Source organism: Neopsephotus bourkii, unplaced genomic scaffold (assembly GCF_033783945.1).
Source record: "Neopsephotus bourkii isolate Nb327-2 ecotype Australia unplaced genomic scaffold, CSIRO-AGI_Nbou_v1 NB_479, whole genome shotgun sequence".
NCBI classification, from domain to species: domain Eukaryota; kingdom Metazoa; phylum Chordata; class Aves; order Psittaciformes; family Psittacidae; genus Neopsephotus; species Neopsephotus bourkii.
Genome location: NW_026900980.1, coordinates 1,533,935 through 1,556,302, shown reverse-complemented (window position 1 = coordinate 1,556,302; position 22,368 = coordinate 1,533,935). Strand labels below are relative to the sequence as shown.

Here is a 22,368-nt window from a genome sequence, read left to right as displayed (position 1 = left end):
AGGGGTTATATGTAATGTAGCTGACATAGTTATGTGTCTCCTTCTTTATTCTGTCAAGTGCTTAGTACATGTACAAGCAAAACAAAAGATTAGCAGTGTATTCCATCGAAAAAGAGGCTGGTGAGCATTACGTGCCTGCTGCAGAGCCCATGTAAAATGCATGAAAAGTTGAGGAAACCAAAAAGCCTAAAAAGCTGAAGTCCAAATTACTTCATTTTTGTTCTTTATTTTAATTAAATGGATATTTTACCTTTAGGACTTTTTTTCCCTGCTGGTTGTTTTTCACAGCATCATAAAATGAATATCTACACTTCAGCTGAACTTCTTCAGTTCAACCCTGTATCACTGTGGAAAACGTTTTCTTGGCTTGTTCCCAGCAACAGTCTGTTGACTGCTCAGAGTACAGAGGTTTCCTTATCATCATTGAGGCCCAGTCCTGAATCCCATACTCAAATAGGGTACATACCTAAGTCATAATCAGAAGAAAGTGCACTAAATAACTATGTACGATCAGGCCAGGTTAGCACTGCAGGGAACACTTTCTGCCTGCTGTGTGGTTGAATCATCTTTGTGTGATGGGGATATTTTTAACCTGTTGTGGTCTTCCAGGTTACATACTGCCTCTGATTCTGCATATGACACCATTTGAGACTGTATGAATGCCTCTTCAGCTGATTCCTGCTGGTCTCTCTCCATCCCTTCAGGAGTAGGGGGAGGGCAAGAAGAGGGGGGGGCGTGGGTGAACAAGCTGTCTGGCTGGGGTTAAACCACAACACCCCATCAGTCTCCTTCTCTGCACCCTTTCCCTAACTTTGTAAAGACTATTACTGGGAATGGATTGCTGCCAAAGTTTGGTTAGGGCTTTGGAGAAGTTGTGAGGGAGTTGAGGAGGACAGTGACCTATAAGCTCAGAAGCAAGAAGAAGCTGGGAATATACACTAGAAAAGTCATTCTGGTGTGCTTGGGATAGAATCACAGAATGCTTAGGGTTGGAAAGGATCTTAAGATCATCCACCCCCCCCGTGCGGTGGGCAGGGAAACCTCACACTAAACCATGTCACTTGAGGCTCTGTCCAGCCGGGCCTTCAACACTGCCAGGGATGGAGCATTCACAACATCCTTGGGCAACCCATTCCAGTACCTCGCCACCCGAACAGTAAAGAACTTCTTCCTTATGTCTGACCTGAACTTCCCCTGTTTAAGTTTAAATCTATTATCCCTTGTTCTGTCACTACAGTTCCTAATGAAAAGTCCCTCCCGAGCATCCTTATAGACCCCCTTCATCTACTGGAAGGCTGCTATGAGGTCTCCACGCAGCCTTCTGGTCTGCAGGCTGAACAGCCCCAACTTTCTCAGCCTGTCTTCGTACAGAAGGTGCTCCAGCCCCTGATCATCCTCATGACCCTCCTCAGGATAATGGGATGCGTGTCTCACGGGGACCCAGGCAGAGACCAACAAGTGGGAAATGAACAGCTGCTGTTTGGATGTGTGAGGCCCTCTGAGGAGCAGGTGAGAGGACCATCACAGGCTGTGGTGTGGTGGCCAGCAAGGAGCTCACTGGTGGGGTCCTGTCTGCCTTGCAGCTGTGATGTGGTTTTGGTGGCTAGATTTGGTAGCACCCAATGGATTGCCCATAGGTTTGACCACCTCAGCTTTGCCTTACATCTTGCTACAGCACTGCCTCATTCTCAGCACTGGTGTTCCTATAATGCTGAGTTGTCTTGTGGTGTAGTTGTTTCTGTTGATGGTTGTGAAAAAAAAACCAAACCTGAAAGGAGAAATGTTTTGCAGGCTGTTAATTATTTTCTTTAGTTATTGCTGGTGTTGAAGATGGGGCTCTCTGGTCTGTTACCTCCTTCCTTTCAAGTCAGTGTATTGCTAATGTCTAGATATAACCACTGAAGAACTGTCATTAGTGGTTTGTTACTTATTTATTTGCTTTTTTTTAATATAAGATCCCATTAATTGTGTCATCTTTTATTATATTAATAGAGCTAAGTTTAATTACTGTAACTTGATTTAAAGGAAAAAAATCTTCCTTGTAAAAATATGGTACAGTTATGTGGCACCAGTAAATCCATTTAATCTTTTGAATACAAAATACCATTTTCTCATTCTGTTTTGCTTTTCTGGTAAGTCTAATCTCAGGTGTAAGTTGCAGGAAATTTTAGTTATAAATTTCTATTACTTTGTAAAAATTCAACTTACTGTTTTCAAGACTCATCATCTTGCTAATTGTGTGCTGAAATATACTACTATACAGTATTATAAAGGATAGATATAAGAGGTACAGTGTGTAGAAGTAGTATGGCCTTTAATTCCTGATTGGAATTGCTCAAGAGAAGGTAAACCTGCTGGTGAATAATGGAAAGAAATCTCTAATTGCTGTAAAAGACATCTGTATGTGCTCTCAGTAACCAGATTAATTCAGTTAGTTTCTACTGTTGTAGAAATAGTGTGTTTATTTTAGAACATGGTGAGAATTAAGTGGCAATCCTTAATATTTCTAGGTAGATGCTGATATAATATCAGCACAAAATATTGATCATGTCAAGAGAAATTCCTAGATGCTTATCTTTTAAATACTGTATTAACTTCCAGTGGAAAATAGTGTGCAACTATGGCAGTGTTTTTGGCAGGTATTTTCATTGCTTTGCTTTAGAGAGAAATAAAAATAATCTATAACAAAAAAAAAAAAAAAAAGAATTAAAATCTGAATTTCTCTATCCCCTCCCCAGCCCTGCCACTACTTTGCTCTGCTCCTGGGCAGGAAGCTACAGGTGCTGTTTTCACAGAACTTGATGTCAAGACTGTTTTAAATGAAAACATACTTATTTTTCTTACCGTTATTCAACACACAGTGAGTTTGTTGGCTCGATTGGTTTCCGACTGGGCAAATATCCACAGTGTTTTCTGAAATAATTCACGGCTGATATCAGCCCTGAAGCCATTCTTTCAGAGGCTCCCCAGAGAGCAGCCCGAGCTCTTGCTGGGATGCAGGGGTGCAGGCTAAGCCAAGGCTGTCTGCAGAGCTCAGTCCTTTAGTTTGGGATCACAGTTCATATGAAGCAGCCTGAAAAAAACCCCACCAGTCCCATAATGAGGCTTACTGTGTCATCACTGTCAGGAAAATAATAGCGTCTGTACTGGCAGAGTGTACAGTACAGACATTCTGTTTACTGGTTTTATCAGCAAGTGGAGAATATATATGACTCTTAAATTAACTTTACATCCCAAATGCGCTGACATTTGGCCAGCTAGATCTGGTGAAAAGATTGCATTTGTGTCTGGGAATATCTGTCAGATAGCATCTGTAGTATGCAGTGTTAAAATATTTCTAGTGAGAGGAGCTTTAGGTGTTGTTATAGTTGGTATCCTAGTGATACAAGTATAGATGCCATCACCCATGATTTCCACATTTCTTATGATAAAGCATATAAAAATAAGCAGGCCAGCTGCTCATGTACTGCCAAAAGCTCACTTCTGTGTATTTGCCAAATACTGCATGTACACCTTATGATTTAGGTTAAGGTGCCTGCATAATTTGTGCCTGCAGCTGTTAGTGTTGGCTTCTAAAAGCTGTGTGCATTCAAAAGAATACATACATTCAAAGTTAATTTGTCAAGATCTAAAGTAATTCAGGCATGAAATATTTCTCTGGGGGCATGGATGTGAGGAAATCACCAAAGCCAAGGGGAGGGGCAAATCAGATGGTTAGGTGTGCAGCATTATTTGACCTGCATTGAAATAAACCTGTCTTTAGCAGTGTTTTAAGCCCTCTGTATAATTGCTTGTGTTCCTTCAGCCATTGCTGTTTGAAACTTTGAAGCCCTCTCTCTCTCTCTGTTTGCTTGTATATGAAGGGGTGGTAATACCCAATAGTCACTACTGAAGCATCAGCCAGTTGAGCAGTGCTGCAGTTCTCCAGCAATGTGGCTTACGTTTGTATGTGGTAGTACAAGGGGAAGTGTTCCCCCAAATAAATAGCATGTGTGATTTTTTTCCAAACAGTTTGGGTCTAAAGTACTAAAGTTTTTTTACAAGACCTGTTTAATTTCTTCGCAAAAATGCAGTTTGAAGTTGATGGTCCAATGACTAAGAAAAAAACTGTGGATATCAGTATCCAGACTGTGACAGTAATTTCTTTCTTGAACTTAGAGGTATGCACTGTTTGTGGTGTGTCCAGTAAGGTTATCTTTGGGATGTTTTTTTTGCTGCAGTCATGTAAGGGAGATCACGTTTTACTTGACATGGTAGACTTCAACTGGTAATAATTAAACTTCAGTTCTGTTAATTAGAATTTTACTGAGAGGCACTGGAGCAAGTAGGTTATAATCTGCAGAAATCATGTAAAATAACTTCTCTCACACCTTAGCAATTCCTCTGGCTCTGTTTAACTTCAAAGGTAGCTTTGTATGTAGGCTGTGAAACATTTGGCCCAGTACCAGCCATAACAAGCATAAAACTCTGTTAGTACATCCACTTCATCCTTTTGCCAAGATCCATCAAAACACTGGAATAACTGTGCACATACTTCATAACCTCTTCCAGGCATTTCCCTGGATGCTATGCAATGAGAATTGCCAGATGTTATTACAAAACAATTAAAAAAGTATTTCACCACCTGTAACTCAACATTGAGGGTCAGTGTCCTAGAGGCTGAGCATCTAGGATATGGTAATATAGAAGTTAAGCTTGTAGATAGTGTCCTGGTGAGTATTTTGTTACTATTGATCATGAGGCCTTCATTATTCAGTATAAGAGAGGGAGAGGATAATTAATGAATGAATTGAACATTCTCTATATCAATTTCTCAGAATTGGGTAAGAGAAGTGAAAAAGTGGGTTTTTTTCTGTTACCAGCAGTGAAGTACCCTTATTTCTGTGGCTGACTGGGAAGTAGAAAGCAGCCATATATGGGATGAAATTCTGCAAAGGATGTGCAGTAAATGGATAGTTCAGAAGAAGGCTCTGCAGGGTCTCATGAGAGCAGCAGTTTGGGAGGGAGAGGAGTCTTTCCAGCTCAAGAAATAGCACCACAGAACTTGTTCACTTAGTGTAGAGAGAAGACTAAGAGAAGTAAGTTCTTAAAATAGTAAATTCTTCCTTCGTGAAACAGTGTAGCAGTAAAACTGTGGTCACAAAGGCATTACCTTTCTAGTGGGAACTGGTGTTTGGTAAAGTTTGGTTTAGGGGCACGATGGTGGTTTTTTGTTACACATTTGGACCCCCTTGTGCCTGCTGCTCTGGGTGTGGGGTGCACTTGATGGCATGTCAAAAGCAGCCTATGCCAGCTCCTGGGTTGGCTTGTAGAAGCAGGCAGAGGTGGGCACTACACAACTGATGGCTTTTGAGAGCTGTTGAGATAATGCCTGTCTTATGCCAGGTTGGTAGGCAGCAAGAACAAGGTGACAGAAGAACAAACGCCCTGTGCACCCAGTGGCCAGTGCTGTTTGGGAGTTACTGCCAGGCTCAGAGGTCAGCTGCAAAACTGCAGCTTGCCCATTTTGCTCTCATCCTGTGGCCATGGAAATCTCCAACTGTGTGGGCTGACATGTCCAACCTTTGAGCTCTGAAATCTGAGTTACTGAACATAGTGGCTGTGCTCCAGATGTATTTTGCTTACAAGAGCTGGAAGGAAAGACAGCTGCCTGAATAGAACAAGGGCACTAGCCAGGCAGCCTAAGGACTCTGACTTTCAGAATGTGAGCAGCAATAGCCCAGCTGAGAGTTGCCCAGGAAAATGCTACAAAATCTGGAAGGCGACCAGATTTTTCCAGTACATGTTTTGTCAGATTCTAGGGAAATCTAAATTCAGACTGGACGTAAGTACCCTGAACAACACTGATGTCCTTAGGAGTGTTTCAAGCAAAAGGAGAGGAAATGAGTTTTCTCCCACTTGCCTGTCTTGCGTACTGTGTGGTCATTGTGAACAGATCATCATTATTTTTTTGGCAAGGTCCTTCTGAGGATAATCTAGGCTTCCTTTCCTGTCACTTTCTAGAAACTGTACCCAAAAAAGGTAACACATAGTGAGGGGGAGCTGCCATTTTCATAGGTCTTGGAGAGGTCTAAACCAGACCTGATGACCTGTTCTAGTAGCTGTTACTGCTAAAAGAGATATTTAAATTTGCCTCATGACATCTGTTGTATTTGTGGGTGGGCACAGGGAAAGGACATCCAATGGGAAGTAAGAAAATTAATGTGCTTTCAAAATTTTCTCTGTAGTTTTTTTTTCTTTTTAAATTAAAGTTTTTAGACAAAAATTGTCGAAGCTGTTTCTGTAGGAATGTCTGTGTTAATAACTTCCAAAATCCATTTTTCAAATCTAGATCATCAGCAAGGAGATTAATCCCTTTGTGAACAACTGGGAGGAAGAAGGACAGTTCCCAGCACAGGAAGTATTTAAAACCCTGGGACAGGCTGGATTCCTTGGTGTGGATAAGACAACAGGTAAGAAAATATGTAACTCCTGAGTATTGATGTTGACTGTGCTAGACTGCTTACATTATCTCAAATCACTTTTGCCCCTGATCAAAACATGGTTTGGAATTCAGTGCAAAGTTTTCTTATGTTCCTCAGTCACGGGTGTACTGGTTACCAGCTGCACAAATGCAGAAAATAATGTTGCTGAGTGCTCAAATCAATACTGTCCTAAATATAAACATTAAAAACCTGTGTGACTGTTAATTTAAAGTCAGCAAAATGAATGTGACTTCAATTTTCAACGTAGCATCTGTATAATGAATTTTCCTCTGCATCCATACACATACGGAATAATCTCAATCTTCGTTAAAGAACCCCCAGTTTGAAGCCATTGAAAGTGCTGTAAGATTTGGCCTGTTATACTTCCTTGTCTTGTAACCTCTGCATCACTGTCATGTATTGTGTCACCATTCAGAGGGTGAGGCTTGTGTAGGTTTTAGGCCATTATATCCTAGACTGTCTTTAAAATACACTATTCCAGCCCACACAAGCAATAAAGAACAAGAAGCTGATGATAAAACCAGCAATTTCAGAGAAAGTCTCATGTATACATACATATATTGGTGACAAAAAGGTCAAGAAGCCCAGAGGAATAGGAGGTATTTCTGCTCTTCAGCTGAAGTATTTATTTCCATAAGTTTGTGTTGTTTATTTTTGTTTGGTTTCTTTTATTTGTTTGTATGTAATGTAATACATATATTTTCAAATGCTACTGTGGAATTTACTGGGTTCTCTCTCCTCCCCCTCCCACTCCTCCAACACTTTTTTTATTGTAAAAAGTCTAAAATCAAGTTTGCATAGGCAAACCTTTAGCAACTGTGGTGAATTCAGAGCAGTCCGAACTGACAGTATTTGAAATGACCTGCAGATAATTGCCTATGTGGAGCAGCTCACAGAATCTTAGCTATGCCACACCACGTCATTATGTTGCCAAGGAACAGGGTTTGAACTGTGGAGCAAAATTTGTGTTTTTACCACTTACTTTGAGAGGAAATGTTCCTTATTGAAATGAACTTTTGTATTCGTATACACTCCAGCGTGGAAGGTTTTTTCCTATAGCTGTTCAGTTGTTGGAGCTCTCAGAACTGTTTAGCTTTGATTGTCCGACAAATCCAATTAAGCCTGAGCTGGTATTTCTTAACAAAAATGCTGACAGTTTGAGATTATACTTAAGATCTATGTAAAGGACAAATAGGAATACTGGAGGGGGGAAGAAAGCCGCATCTACCTCTACTATAATTGTTTGATAGGCAGATTTGAAAGTGTCTCAGTGGGGTCTGCTTCACTCTGCTGATATTTGTTTTGGTTATAATAATGGTGTGTTGCATTGTTGCCATATTACAGCCCTGTCTTCTTGGTATATTCTTCTCAGGACATTCAGAGGCCTTGCCTGGGTAAGGAACCTCAGTGCTGAGTATGCTGTGCATAAAGTGTTGTGGAGATGGGAACTTTGTATAAGGCTTACAAAATAGCTAGGACAAAAAATAACGAGTGAAATCTAGTCAAGAAGGGACTTGAAAGGACTTGCAAAGGCAAGGATGGGCACAAAAGTTGCATGCACTGAGTACACTTGTCATGATTAAGACCTCTAGAGCTGCATTTTATAAAAGTTAAAAAATCCCAACTCCCTGGATAAAATTCTCAGCAACAAATAGTCCATCTCAGTTCATCTTGTAGAGCAAAGTATCACTGCTTACAAAAAATGCATTAACTCCCTGAAAGATGCTGTCTTTGCAGCATTCAGCTGTGTAGCAGAATGTCACCAGGTCCAGTGTTGCTCTGGTAATAGTGTAATGCCATCAGGTATATCCTGAAAGTCCTGAAACTTTCTTGTGATGCTAAATGAAATAATTGGATATGTAACATCATAATCTCAGCAGCTGCGATTTGATAAAGCCTGAAATTCGGCATCTTCTAAATTAATACAAAATGCTTATACTTGCAGTATAATGTGCATATGTAGTAATAATTACAAATGAAATTGAGCTATACCTTTTATACTCTGCCCAGCCACTTCTATTATTTAACTACTGTGTGCAGAGGAAGGGAGGTCTTAAGAGACTTAAGGAAGCCAAGAGCAGTGGGGAGTTTTGGAGGGATATTGGTGGAGGTCTGGAGGGGAAAGGTTAAATTGATTTGAAGAGAGCAATTGCGACACAGAACCATGTGAGTAATAACCTGCTGTACTTTCTCTTTCCAGCACAAACCAAAATTATAATTATCATGTTGTATCCTTTCAAACCCAGATCCTAAAGCATTCTCTATAAAGAAGACTGAATTTTTCAAGTTAATTCACTTTAGTAGCACCTGTCATTTTGAAATGCAAGCTTCTCTGAATTTGTTTTCTAAGATCATTCTGTCGAGTACAGTTTTAGTTTGTTTTGGTTTCTGCCGCACCCTGTAGAATTAAGTTTGAAGCGTTCTGGCTGGGCAGAAATGGGTCACAAACTTGTTTTGCTTTGATAGGAGGAAACATCTGTTGAATTTCAGATTTGTTGAAACTGGACTCTTTCCTGTGTAAACACCATTCCCTTTATGAACAATGAGCTGCTTAATGGGAGTTAAGTTTTTTAAAAGAACATGCCTTACATGTGTCCCTTATCATTGGAAACTTTCTCTGTGTGGAGAACTGATTTGGAGCACTATTTGTATTGCAAAGGCTCCATCAGTTCCCACCATATGCAGTTACAGGCTACAATGTTGTCAAGGTTTTTCCTGTATATTTTTTTGCAGTTGTTTACGCTTGTAGTGAATATTTGCTGTAGTACAGTAGTTCAGGATGTTACCTGGAGGGGTCATGTAAACACGGCGGGCAAGGCCCAACCGTGTACCCATAACTGGAGAATCCTTAAGATGATCAATGGATTTGACTTATTATATTGCCTGGTCAGTCCTCTGCCAAAGAAAGATTATTCTGTTTGAACCATTTCTCTGTTCTGGTATTTTTTTACAGAACTTGAAAATACTACATACACTGTTTTTTCTTTGGGGAAAAAAAGTGTGTTGTTCTATTATGTTAGGAAATTCTTCCCACTAGTAAAATACATGCTGAAAAAATGAGCATAATCTATGCATAAAAAGTGTCTTTTTGCTTTATGCAAAATTTGTTTTACAGAATCGCTCTGTTCAACCTGAAGTGTTTAGTTTTAGGGGGGAAACCCAACATCTGTATGTATTTATTGTTCATTTATGTTTGCTGTGTGTTTCTCCTTAAATTCTAAAGTTTCTCAGCTATTGAGGTATTTATTGACAGTCCCAAAACTAAGGGCAAAAATACCATGGAAGGCAGCAAAAATATTTTAAGCAGTCTTAGTAGCTGGACTTTGTCTGTTTTGCCAAGGGAAGTGGGCAAGACATATTTTTTGGAGTATTTTATGTGCAGATTAGATGAGATAGTAGAGTAAAAGCTAAAAGATCTATGCCATCATTTCACTGAATCCCAGAATCCCAAGGGTTGGAAGGGACCTCAGAAGATCATCTAGTCCAACCCCCCTGCAAGAGCAGGGTAACCTAGAGTACATCAGACAGGAACTTGTCCAGGCGGGCCTTGAATATCTCCAACATAGGAGACTCCACAACCCCCCTGGGCAACCTGTTCCAGTTCTCTGTCACTCTCACAGTAAAGAAGTTTTTCCTGATGTTCACATGGAACCTCCTATGCTCCAGTTTACACCCATTGCCCCTTGTCCTATCACTGGACATCACTGAAAAAACCCTAGCTCCATCATCCTGACACTCAGCCTTTACATATTTGTAAACATTGATGAGGTCACCCCTCAATCTCCTCTTCTCCAAGCTAAAGAGACCCAGCTCCCTCAGCCTCTTCTCATAAGGGAGATGTTCCACTCCCTTAATCATCTTTGTGACTCTTCACTGGACTCTTTCAAGCAGTTCCCTGTCCTTCTTGAACTGAGGGGCCCAGAACTGGATGCAATATTCCAGATGCGGCCTCACCAAGGCAGAATAGAGGGGGAGGAGAACCTCTCTTGACCTACTAACCACACCCTTTCTAATGCACCGCAGGATGCCATTGGCCTTCTTGGCCACAAGGGCACATTGCTGGCTCATGGTCATCCTCCTATCCACCAGGATCCCCAGGTCCTTTTCCCCTTCACTGCTTTCCATCAGGTCAACCCCCAACCTGTACTGGTACATGGGGTTGTTCTTCCCCAGATGCAAGATTCTACACTTGCCCTTGTTGAATTTCATCAAATTTCTGATCTTATGGCTTATGAATCAAAGCGGTGGCTGTTGCTAAATTTTAGGGTGTTGCCAAAGATGCAGGCTCAAAATGTACCATTATGTGTCTGCTTGGGCTGATGCAGGTGATTAAAAGTTTTTTTTTATCAGCTGATGCAAAAGTACAGGAATCTTCCAGTAAAGGCTCAAGGAAAGCAAAGAGGAGGGAAGGGAAAGGTTTGTAAGGGGGCAGTGTAGGCTGTCCTGCATATTCACATGGCATCACCATGAGACATGAGTGATGATGATGCCCACTCTGGCTATTTCTTTAGTGCTTCTTTCGTGTTTTCTAAACACTACACAGGCACTCCTGTATGAATATTTAGCAGACTGCGTTAGCATGTAGAAATAATTATGACTGCTATGTCCAAATAGTACCATTCATTTATTTCTGTCAAACACTTAACAGTGCACTAGCAGAAATATGTTCTTTAATATATGTAGAAAATCCAGAAACTCCATGGTAAAACTTGTACATGGATAGGAGAGTACAGTTTTGTACTATCTCCTTCACCTACTGCTGGGATATATGCTGGATACAGAACTGGAGAGAGTAATAAGCAGTGCGTTCTTGTCACTTGAGACAGGTAAGCATCTGATGACACAAAACAAATGTTTCAGATGTCTGATCACACTGCAACTGGAAAATGATGCAATATTTTTACTTAAGGAAAGCCTGTTGCAACTGTCTGTGTTCAATGTGGGAATATATATCTAGACTATCCTTTAAAGTTAATTTTGTTTTCTTCACAAGTATACATTTCTCTGGTAAGATGAGACCTTGTGAGAGTTTGGTAGTGGAGATTCTCTTGGAAAGAGTGTGTGGGGTTCATTCTTTTTTTTTTTCTTTTTCCCTTTCTGTAATACCAAGCATTGTTGTTACATGAAATGAGCGAAAGAACTGGGAGGCGCCGTGAATTCTGTTACTAGAAATGCATTTGGTAGTTTAGGTGAAACAGGTTTATGGCCTTAGGAGAGTAATTGAAATAAAGTTTTTCAGGTGTATCTGAAGTTAAATAGAAGCTAAAGGGGATAAATAGAAGCTAAAATATAAATAAATAAAATAGTAGTTTTGCTGTAAAGTTTGTGAGAGAAGCCATTGTGTCATGTTTTCAGATACCAATGAACTGGTAAATCAGCACCCTGGAATGTTTACCAACTATGAGGTATAGCTGTTCCGCAATCAAATCATTTTGATAAGCCTCTGAAAAACAATAGCTCAAAATAAGTCCCTGCTTCATTTGAATCAAATTGATGGCAGGATTAGTAATGGACGGCAGGGGTTTGGAGACCTTGGGCAGGTAAGCATAAGAAATCTTACTTTCATAATTTGGTGTATTGGATTGAAATCTCAGGAAAACAGGCTTTTGTATGTGCATATGTAGGTTCTGTGTGGCTGAGACTTTTTTCCCTTCCCTTTTGTGAAATGCTGACAATTTGAATCTCATTTAGCATCTTGCAAACTTGGAATGAAATGCAATTGAAAATAGTAAGGGGGAGTCAATTTGCAGCATTTCACAGATCATCAGATTATTTCTGATCAAACAAGGAAATAGATGCTGCTTGAGTTCCTCTTTAGTTTTTCTTGACTCTGCACATGACTTGGAAATGGGCATGCATCATTCTTTGTGGCCAGTTAGGAATTACAGCAGTACCTCTGGGAGTAGCTCGCTCAGCTATCAACAGCAGTTTTGTACAAACACCCAACAGAGAACAGACTTGCTGAAGGACAGTGAGTCTTTGTGGAAGAGATAATCTTCCTTTAAATGTTTTGTTGATAGAGGGATTGGATTAGTTACTGGGATTCTGCTTTTGTACTTGAGATAAAGCAAATCCTCACACTTGGGACTTGTAATACAGGACACAGCAGTAAATCATCCAGTTCAGGTATGCATATACTAATACTTTAGGGGCAGATGAAGAATTTCTGAAATCTGGTACAGATACCACAGGTAGTTACAGCTAATGTCAAAATGGCATTGAGAGAGAAATTTAAAGTGCCTTTTTCCTTGAAGAAATTAGTATATAACTGGGAACGTTATATACTCAGCTCAGTGGAGTTATATACGTTATATACGTAGCTCAGCTACGTATGTGCAGTTAAGTGCTTGAACTCTTGACACACAGTTCTCATACGTACGTAAGAGCCAGCTACAAGCAGTTGTCACTGTTCTGTCCCTGTTCTTCACAACACATGGGGTTGCGCACCGGGTGGTGCAGGAGAGCCCATCCTTTTCTCTTGACTTGAGTTTAAGAATGCACCAATTCGAGTGCTTTGTATGAGGCTTCTTAATGAGGCTTCAAGTTTGAACAAAACAGTGTGGATTCCTATACCAAGTATGTATCTTCAGGAGAATGCAGTCCAGAAATGCAAATGGAAAAGCCAGGGTGGGAAAGCAAAGGTACAGCTGTGATGTTGGAAGGTCACACTGAAATGTCAGTTTCCAGAATCCAAACTGTGGTTCTATCTAGTGCCTAACTAGTTCTGACATATTTTTTTTTATACACGAATGCTTCAAGCTTCAGGACAGATAAATCTCACCATTGGTTAGAGTTTTGTCTTCTCCCTAATGCTGAAGTTGCAACAATAATAGTTTTGTTACTGCTATAAAGATATGAGAGGAGGACCTGCATACTGCTGAGAGGTCCAGGAGCCAGATCTAACTTGTAGAAGACAAATAACTTTAGTTGGCACTGAACTGGACCCAAAGCTTAACATCAAGTTAAGACATCGGAAGCATTTGAAAGTGGTAGTAGTATCTTGTGATCATTTATTTGGAGGTCAGCTTGTTTCAGAAGCTGTGTACTAAATGCTGTTAGACTGAATTGAATACTTCAGTTAAGTTTTGTGACTTGTCTTTTCCTTCTGTGGAGTGTTTTTGTTTCTTTTTCCACCTGTTCCTGTGCTTCTGAAGCTCTCTGTATATAACTTTGATTTGAATTCCCTTCAGTTTTGCAGAAAACTGCTGTGTTGCTAAAAAAGTGGTGGTTTTAATTTTATAATTGTGAATAACAAGAGTTATAGGGCTTGAGACTTTATCAAGTAAGACGTACTGTTTGAGAAGTTTCTTCTAGAGAAGATGAGTTAATCCTTTATTTCTGCATATTTAACATCGAGACTCTCTTGATAAACCATGGGCCAAGGAATGAGCTTATACTAAAGTAACTTTGGTATTATAGGTCTCTCTAATTATACACAATTGTTTTTCAAGTCTCAAAAGTTTGATGCTAGATTTTTGACATCTGTCATATACCTAGAAGGCATGATAGGAAATCTTTCTGAAAGGTATAAATGCCACCTTTATGCTTTGAGATGTCAGTACGCCAAGTGTGGAGAGTGTAGAAACATTGTATTTATGCACATAGGCTTGATTTGCTTTTACCCACTCACATTTGCATTATTAACTGGTAGAAGTGAAGTCTGATTTATTTTCTGGGGCTGAAATGGGGAAAAATACTGTGAAACAGTAATTCTGAGGTTGACATGGGGAAAAACCTTTGAAGAGCTGTTGGCTTGTGGACGCTTGCAGATCCCATAGGTCAATAACCAATTCACATACACTGAATGATGTCTGGCTTCAAGAGAGGATTAACAAGATTGCAGTAAAACTGTGTTGTTCTTAGGCGTTTCTATCCTCAACATATGAGCAAGATAAGAAGCTGGTGTCTAGGCTGTGCAAACCTTAACATGTGAAGCTGAATAAGAAGAAATGAAAGGGGGGAAAAATGTATTTAGGTTCTGATCTAACATTTCTAATCCCTAGTGACCCAGTTCGTGCAAAATCATAAGGATCATTAAGAAGCTAATCCCTTCAGGTCGTGCATAAGCCCTTAGTCACTCTGGCATCTGTAAGGAAGTTCAGAGGTCCCCATACCAGTGAGGTGCCTTTTCATACAAGTAAAAAAACACCATGGCAGGGTGTTGGAACTAGATGATCTCTAAGGTCCCTTCCAACCCAGATCATTCTGTGATTTATCCCAGAAAGGACGGCGGACAAAGGCATGGACCCAGTATTTGTGAATCTGTGTATGACAGCCAACTTGCTTACAAGTAATGCACACAACACTTACTAACTTCATACGCTACATGGAAATAAGATGTCTGGGAAGGGTGGCAATATAAGGAATTTTCATTTAGAACTGAAATTGCAGTGTTTTTAATCATGCTGTGTTGTGTGGAATACTTACCATCATTTCACAACAAACCTGGAAGTTAACCGCGTCTAGTTATTGTGACATGGAGCTTGCATTTATCCTGCTTTTAGGTCTACTTTAATTTCGTTTTTTACCCTCATGTCATACTGATATGCACATCAGAGACTGTGTGATGTCCTCTAGTAAGTGGAGTAGTTGTGGCTTTGAACTGATTGTCACTTGGTGTCGGGTACTCACACTTCAGTTGTTTTTTCTTATGTAATCTCTAAAGTCTGAGGAGAACAACACAAATGTTGTTTTTGCAAACTGTGAGCATAGAAAGGACACTGATCAGATGTGATGAATTGATAGCTGTTTTTCTTAGAATCATGGATGAAAACAAAGGAAATTATTTGATTTGTGCTCAAGTTTTTCAGATTTTCCTTTTTTGTGCACTTGAGCATGTGCACAAAAAGAAATATAAGCAAATCTGTCTTTTTGAAGCTGCTGAGGGATTGGTTTGTTTATTTGGTGTTGTTTAGTTGTTTGTTTTTTTTTTGTGATAGTTTTTTTCTTTTTCTTTAAATCCTGGTTAGGTAAAATGCTCTCTCTGCAGGCTAGCATCAACATGCTGGAAGTTTAATGTTGTAGTCTTAATGGGTTTTATTTATTTGGTCTCCTACATGTGAATGATGAAAACATCATCTTAAGTGGACACATATACAGTTAACATTCAGGGCAAACTAATCAGGTGTCAGTGTAATCTCCAGGGGGAATGGTTGCACAATGCAATGTAAAAATGAAGGATGGGAAAATACCAAAACCCCAAGGCTCTGTGAAACAGTATCAGTTAGTGGGGAAAGAGCACTGACCAGGACTGGTGGTGGATTAGGTGTGCTGGGCAGAGTTTGTGCCAGTCTTGCCTCTGCAATATGGTGCCAGTGAAACCTGAATAGCTGTCTGAGAGATTTTGCAGCTGACTTTGTTGGTGGAGATGCTGGGAGAAGGAGCAGCAGCAGATGTTTATTGGGGCAAAGGTTGAGGAGTGGGCATGGGATAACGGGTTTCAGGAGGAAATGGGGAAGAAGCCATAAAATGGTGTGAAGATTAGCTTAGCACTTTTATTCCAGGCATGTTTGGTTTTGTGCTGTCATTTTGAAGTCATGATCATCTGCAGGCAGTACAGCTTCACCCTGTTTGAAGAGAAGAAAACAGAAACTAGGAAAGACACATGCCACTGGAAAAAAAAGGTATTATGAAAAGGAAGGCTGAATTAAAACTTTTAAAAATTATCTTCCTTTTGTCCACTCAAGAAACCCTTTAAATTTAATTTTTTAGGTGTTTTTTGAGGTTTTTTGCTCTGGTGTTTTTTTTGTGTGTGTGTGTGTGTGTGGTGGGAATTTTTTGGGGAGGGGATTGTTTTTTTGAACTGCATAGAATTGTTAAAAAATATCTGTTTAAGTATTTGAAGTTTTGGCTAACTGTTAAGGACAGTGTGATAAGGGAAGTGTTCTTCTAAACACCAGAATTGTTAATACAATGAAGTTGAATACCACTTTTCTGTTTTAGAAATCAAAATTCCATGTCAGGTTTGGTTTGGTTTTGTGGTGGTTTTTTGTTTGTTTGTTTTGTTTTGTTTTTTCTTTGTATTTTGCTTTTCTTTGTTTTTCAAGTAGATGCAGGAGAGACCATTTGTTTGTCCCAAAGTATTTCCGGCAGGACCGTGGCATTTGTTGAAGAATATGCCTGTTTGTTACCTTTCTGCCTTTTCAGGGGCAGCCTGGAAGAGCTGGTTTCTCAGTCATCTCTAGTGCAACATCTGTTGTTTCCTATGAGAGCACAAACCAGCTCTGTGGTCTTGTCTGCTCTGGGGAATGTCATCAGTGCTGGGAAGTGGGAGCCAGGAAGACAGCATGGTTCTGGAGGAGGGCAGGGACTTTTCTTGCACAGGACCTTTGAAACATCGTGGCCTGTGTTTGTGCGCTCTCCTTGAGCCTGTGAGGTTGTCAGAAAATGTGCACTTGCCCAAAACCTCAAGCATTTACAAATTAGCTTTACTTGTACAGATGAATGGGGAAACAAAGGGTGGAATTAATGGAAAATTTCCTTGAATGAATGTCACAGGTTTTTTCTTTTTTTTTTTTTTTTTTTTTCCTTGCATCATTAAATGGTTTAAAACTCTCTGAAGGTGACTTTAGTCAGCATTTCTTCTGCTTCCTTTTCTGTATGTCACAGGAAATGAATGAGACTGTTATGCTCACCCTTGCTTTATTATTCAAGAACTGGGGTCTCTCAGAGGAGTGGATCAGTGAGTTATAAGCCTGCTATAAGGAATTATCTCTTTCCCCTTTTCTTTTTACATTATGTATAACCTATGAAACTCAGCCTACAGAAAATGCAAGGAGCAAAGTTTAATAAGAATCCATAAGCTGTTACATACCTTTATAGATGCTGGACCATCTACAGTTACTTCAGGGAGAGGAACTGTGTTTCTGATCATCAACTACTGAGTCAGCTGGTGGATACACCGTTTCACGCTTTCTTATACTTTATGGCCATTTAAGAGAAATTTAGACAGATGGACTTTTCTTTGTAGGGAAAGCTTATTAAAGATTAAATTGAATATTTTTATCTTGAGCTGGTAACATGCTATGTTTCCTTTACCTGGTCTTTAGTTTGTTCTTGCTCAATAACCTTTCCAGGAGTTTTAATTTGGAAGATAAATAGAACATCTTACTCTTTGGGCATTCTAATAGGGATTTGCTTTCCAAGTCTCTTCTTATAGCTGAGCAGTTCAGCCTAAATCCTGCTATCATGGAAAATGAGCCAAAACAAAAGTTTCTTAGTCCATTTTACTAGCTTTTGGGGCTTTGTTTTAGGCAGAATACTGAGGATTTTCACCCCTTTTCTTCTGAAGGAAGCAGCACAGGAGCAATTTGCTCTTCTGTCGCTGATGGGAAGAAGCTGTTAGCTGTGCTGTCACTTGCAGCGAGTCAGGAAATTCTTTCCAGCATGTCCAGATGCTTCCTGTGCACAAGGCTGGTGTCATACTTGGCACATGATTAAAAAAAATTAAAAATCATCACGCTTGGGCTGCTTTTTGCTTTTAGCCGGGTCCTTTGGCACCACGGAGGGAGGACAGCCGCGTTGGTTGGACAGTGACGCTGTGCTTGGGGTTGTTTGGAAGAAAAAAAGGAACTGTGCAAAATGTAATCATTTGGGGGTGTTCAGCTGTTGAAAGCCTCCCTTGGCTTTCTTCTCCATGACACCTGTATGCTGTCTTCCTTGCAGTAACAGACTAATTCACATGCTGCACATGTCATGTTCTGCACTGCTAAAAAATAGTTATGGCAGCTGACGTTTGTAGCAGTGCTGCATTTCAAAAGAGATGATGTGGGCTTCTTTGTATTCTGTGGGGAACATGAGCTGACCATGATACATTCTCTGACCCCTTTGTAGATTGTATTATTCTCTTTACATGCCTCTGCATGGGAAAAGTTGTGTAAACTGTATGTTCTGGTTGTGCTTGTAAAACCTGTTGGCTGGTGAATCTGTAAGAGAAATGATCATGCATTTGCTACCTTTGGACAGGTCTCTCCTAACTCCCAGTCACCATGCTGACATCTGCATAAACTAGATTCTCTCAAGAGTACTTTCTTATGCTTTCTCCTTACCTTCTTTCAAACACAGTGTTGGGAATCTCGACCTCTGTCTCTGCCCAAGTCGTAGCTCCATGTCATAAAGTCCGATAGTCCCAGAGGGGAGGACATGGAGAGAGGAGAATAACAAGAGGAAACAAATACCAGGGGGAACATTCTTCGAGTAAGAATCATTTTAACAGGAAACATTTTGCTTCTTCCGGTAAACTTTCTTTGTAACTGTTTTCAAGATGCTAATTTAATTTCAGGTTTGCATTTATTTTTTTGGAACTGAGAATCCAGTTTCTTCTCTCCAGGAAGAGAGGTATGTATTTTGGTCTTTGAAAACTGTCTGGTATTACTTACCATCAACTTTGAGTCACCAGCAGATCTTCAATATCCAAAAAAAGTGTTATGAATTCTGCTGGGTGGTACTTTTAAAACTGAAGGAACCCTTAGTTTTGGAGATGCCCACTGAACATGCTTGTGCAAACTGGTGCACAGAAGAACTGACCTGGCCCATAGGCTCACTGCACTGGGTAACCCCTAAGTGACTCCAAAGATTTCAGAGTTGCACGTGTCTGCAATAGATCAAAGTCTGGCCCCTACAGTTTCTATAATGCTGCCCACTAAATTAGGGAAAGGAGGGAAAATGTCAGTTTTCTGTTTGGAGACAAGAGAAACAAAGTGGAATGAAAAGAATCGGACTTTCCCTGAAGATATTGTTCAAGCAGTTTAGCTATCTGAAATACAATTCTCTACACTTGCATGTTTTATAACACCCTCCCACTCTGGTGTGCTAAAGCTTTTAATTGCTTCCAGGTTTAGGACAAGTGACTTTAAAACAGTCTGAGATGCCAAAACTAAAAATACAAGTTATGGATGTTGGAGATCTTTACCATCTTAGTGACTGTTACATAGATCTGTAGCATAGTGTGGTTTCTGCATAGCATGGAGCAAAGTGGGAAGTGTGGAGAAGGGGGGACGTGCAGTGTTGTACCTTGTGTCTGCATGATGTGGAATCAGGAAGCAGCATCAGGTTTTCTGTCGTATATCCAAGCTGCTTGTGGCTCATGCTGTGTGTACTGTGTATGCAGCTGTCTTGAATGGGTTTAAAATCTTTTGCCTGGTTTGGGTGGATTTGTGTTTGTCCCTTGGTGTGCTGTGGATTATCTTCCACTGATGGATTTAGTGAGGAGAAACTGGGTAGAGAGTGGGTATGTTGACATGGCTGGTAGTTTTTTGGGGTGAAACTGCCCCTTCCCCTGCCAGTCCAATGAGAGCTGTAGAAAGCTCAACTGTAGCGAAAGCAGGTGAGATGCTCCAGCAGAAACTTTTGTTGTCCTGATGTGGAGATGGAGCAGCACATGTGAAGGGTGGTGATCTCTAGGCTGCCATATCCCCTTTGCTGTCTCTTGAATGAAGACACTGATAGTGCTTAATGAAAAAAATTAGTTGATATTTTAAAACAATTTTCCTTTCAGTATTTGATTAATTCAAGGGGTAGTAGTGAACTGTGTTCTGTAAATGACTCCACATGCTGAATGATCTCATTTTCCATGTGGGAGTACAGAATAAACTGCAGAAACACAAAAGATTGCATGAAAAGGTGGCATTAATTATACAAAATTACTATCAGAAGGCAGATTATTATACAGAACATTATTTTTGACATTGTGAAACAGCTCTTAATTTAATATTAAGTTTAACCTGACAACACTCAGAAATAACCACAAAGCTCTGCAGTTTAATTTCTGGCAAGGGAATATCCTTGAAGGTAGTTACTGAAGCATGTTAACAAGGTTTTTTTTTGGGGGGAAAGGAATTTAAATATAAGTTCTACTGAATAATAATAAAGTGTTTATTGAAATCAGTGATTTTTGGCCGTAACAGAGCTCAGTGAGAAACAATGAAATGGAACAATACCCAAGTTGTTCTCTGAGTCCCAAATATCTACTACCTGTAAAGCATGGGAGCAGCCCTGAAGAAAACAACGTGGGGGTACTGGTGGATGAAAAACTGGACATAAGCTGACAATGTGCACCCACAGCCCAGAAAGCAAACTATATCCTGGGCTGCATCAAAAGAAGTGTGACCAGCAGGTCAAAGGTCATGCCCCTCTACTCTGCTCTTGTGAGGCAGAGTACAGCAGTACTGCATCCATCTCTGGGGTCCCCAGCATAAGGAGGACATGGACCTGTTCAAGCAAATCCAGAGGAGGGCCAGGAAGATTATCAGAGGGTTGGAGCACCTCTCCTATGAAGACAGGCTGAGAGCATTTGTGTTGTTTAGCCTGGAGAAGACAAGGCTCAGGGGAGACCTTTTTGCAGCCTTTCAATGTTTAAAGGGGGCTTATAAGAAAGATGAACTCTTTAGTAGGGCCTGTAGTGATGGGACAATAGGTGATGGTTTAAATTACAGGAGGGTGAATTTAGACTAGATGTAAGGCAGAAATTTTTTGTGATCAGGGTGGTGAGACACTGGCACAGGTTCCCTGAGAAGTTGTGGATGCCCCATCTCTGGAAGTGTTCAACGCCAGGTTGGATGGAGCTTTAAGTAACCTGGTCTAGTGGAAGGTGCCCCTGCTCGTTGCAGGGGGCTTGAGCTAAATGACCTTTAAAGGTCCCTTCCAACCCAAACCATTCTATGATTCTACATTGTTAACATAATGAGTATGCAAGTGCAAACATGAAAGGCTACAAAAAAAAACAGATTGACATTTAGTTGGTGTATTAGAGGAAAATTAATACAGCAAATAAGAGGAGAAATCAAAACAGTGTAGATAGGAGGCACCAATTTGTCTGTGACCGCAGTTACAAAATGTTCAGTAAAGCAGAGAGTGGTGAGGTAAGGCTCATGTTTTGTGATTATCCCAGGCTTTAGAGCTGCACAAGCTCTTACATGATTCCTTTTTATCTCTGTTTATGCCAGGGGAACACTGGCCTATTTTAAAAGGAAAAACAAACCAAAACCAACACAAGAGCTGCACTTACAGGATTATAAAAGTGGGATGGAAACTCCCACATGGTCATAATTATTTTTGCTCGTGTCTCTAGACCACCACTATAAGCAGGGCCTGTGATGGTGGGTGGTTGGTGGGAGCTCAACGCTGGCCTGAGGCACCTGCCAGGAGGAGGCTTCACATCTGGGAGCTGAAATGCAGAGGTGGCAAAGGCAGTCTGGAGCAAAGCCAGGAACTGGACCCTAATTTTAATGGTGTGGGTAGATGAGATGAATGTGGGAGAGTCCTGACCAGGATGGTTTGTGTTTGCTCTCAGAAAATCTTGAGGGAATTACTGTAGTCCAAGGCTTGAAAGACCCAAGCAGATGAACTTTGCAGAGAGTGCTTGCCACTCTGCTTCCCCTTCCCCTCTCCATTTTTGTCTGTGATGTTTTTCAGCCAAGTGAAAGTGTTAATTTTAGAAATACAGGGAATGTTTTAAAAGCATATTAGAAAATGTTCTTGCTGCTCACACATCAGGCTGTAAAATCAATTGGCTGAAGTGTTTTTATTACAGCTGAACCTGGAGAATCTGAAGAATACCACAAATGTGTTTTTAATGTGTGGTCAGCTGCAATTTTACTTCTAAGTAATAAATTACAACCAATCAGAGCATCAGTTAGGGGAAAAAATAGCTCAGTGCTATGGAATCATTTTAAAGTGCAGAGCCAGATGACAACATCCATGTTCAACATAGGCTTTGAACTTTATGAATCAAAACACTCCTTTACTGTTTTTTGTGAGAAGTATGTTGCAACCTGCTCTGCAAAGGAACAAACTCAAAGGATTATAGGTAAGCTTGTTTTCATGATGATACTCTGTGAAGACCGTATGCCATCTTTTGTGTCTTATTCTTGCAACAGTGCTTTAC

At 40.4% G+C, this 22,368-nt stretch overlaps 1 protein-coding gene across 1 annotated transcript in view; it reads left to right on the top strand.

Moving 5' to 3' along the window:
* The window catches only part of LOC133210582 (probable acyl-CoA dehydrogenase 6), an 82,068-nt gene that overhangs the window by 6,637 nt on the left and 53,063 nt on the right, over window positions 1–22,368 (top strand). The window contains 1 exon segment of the mRNA XM_061350079.1: window positions 6,332–6,452. Within this exon segment, the coding sequence (XP_061206063.1) occupies window positions 6,332–6,452 (121 nt within the window).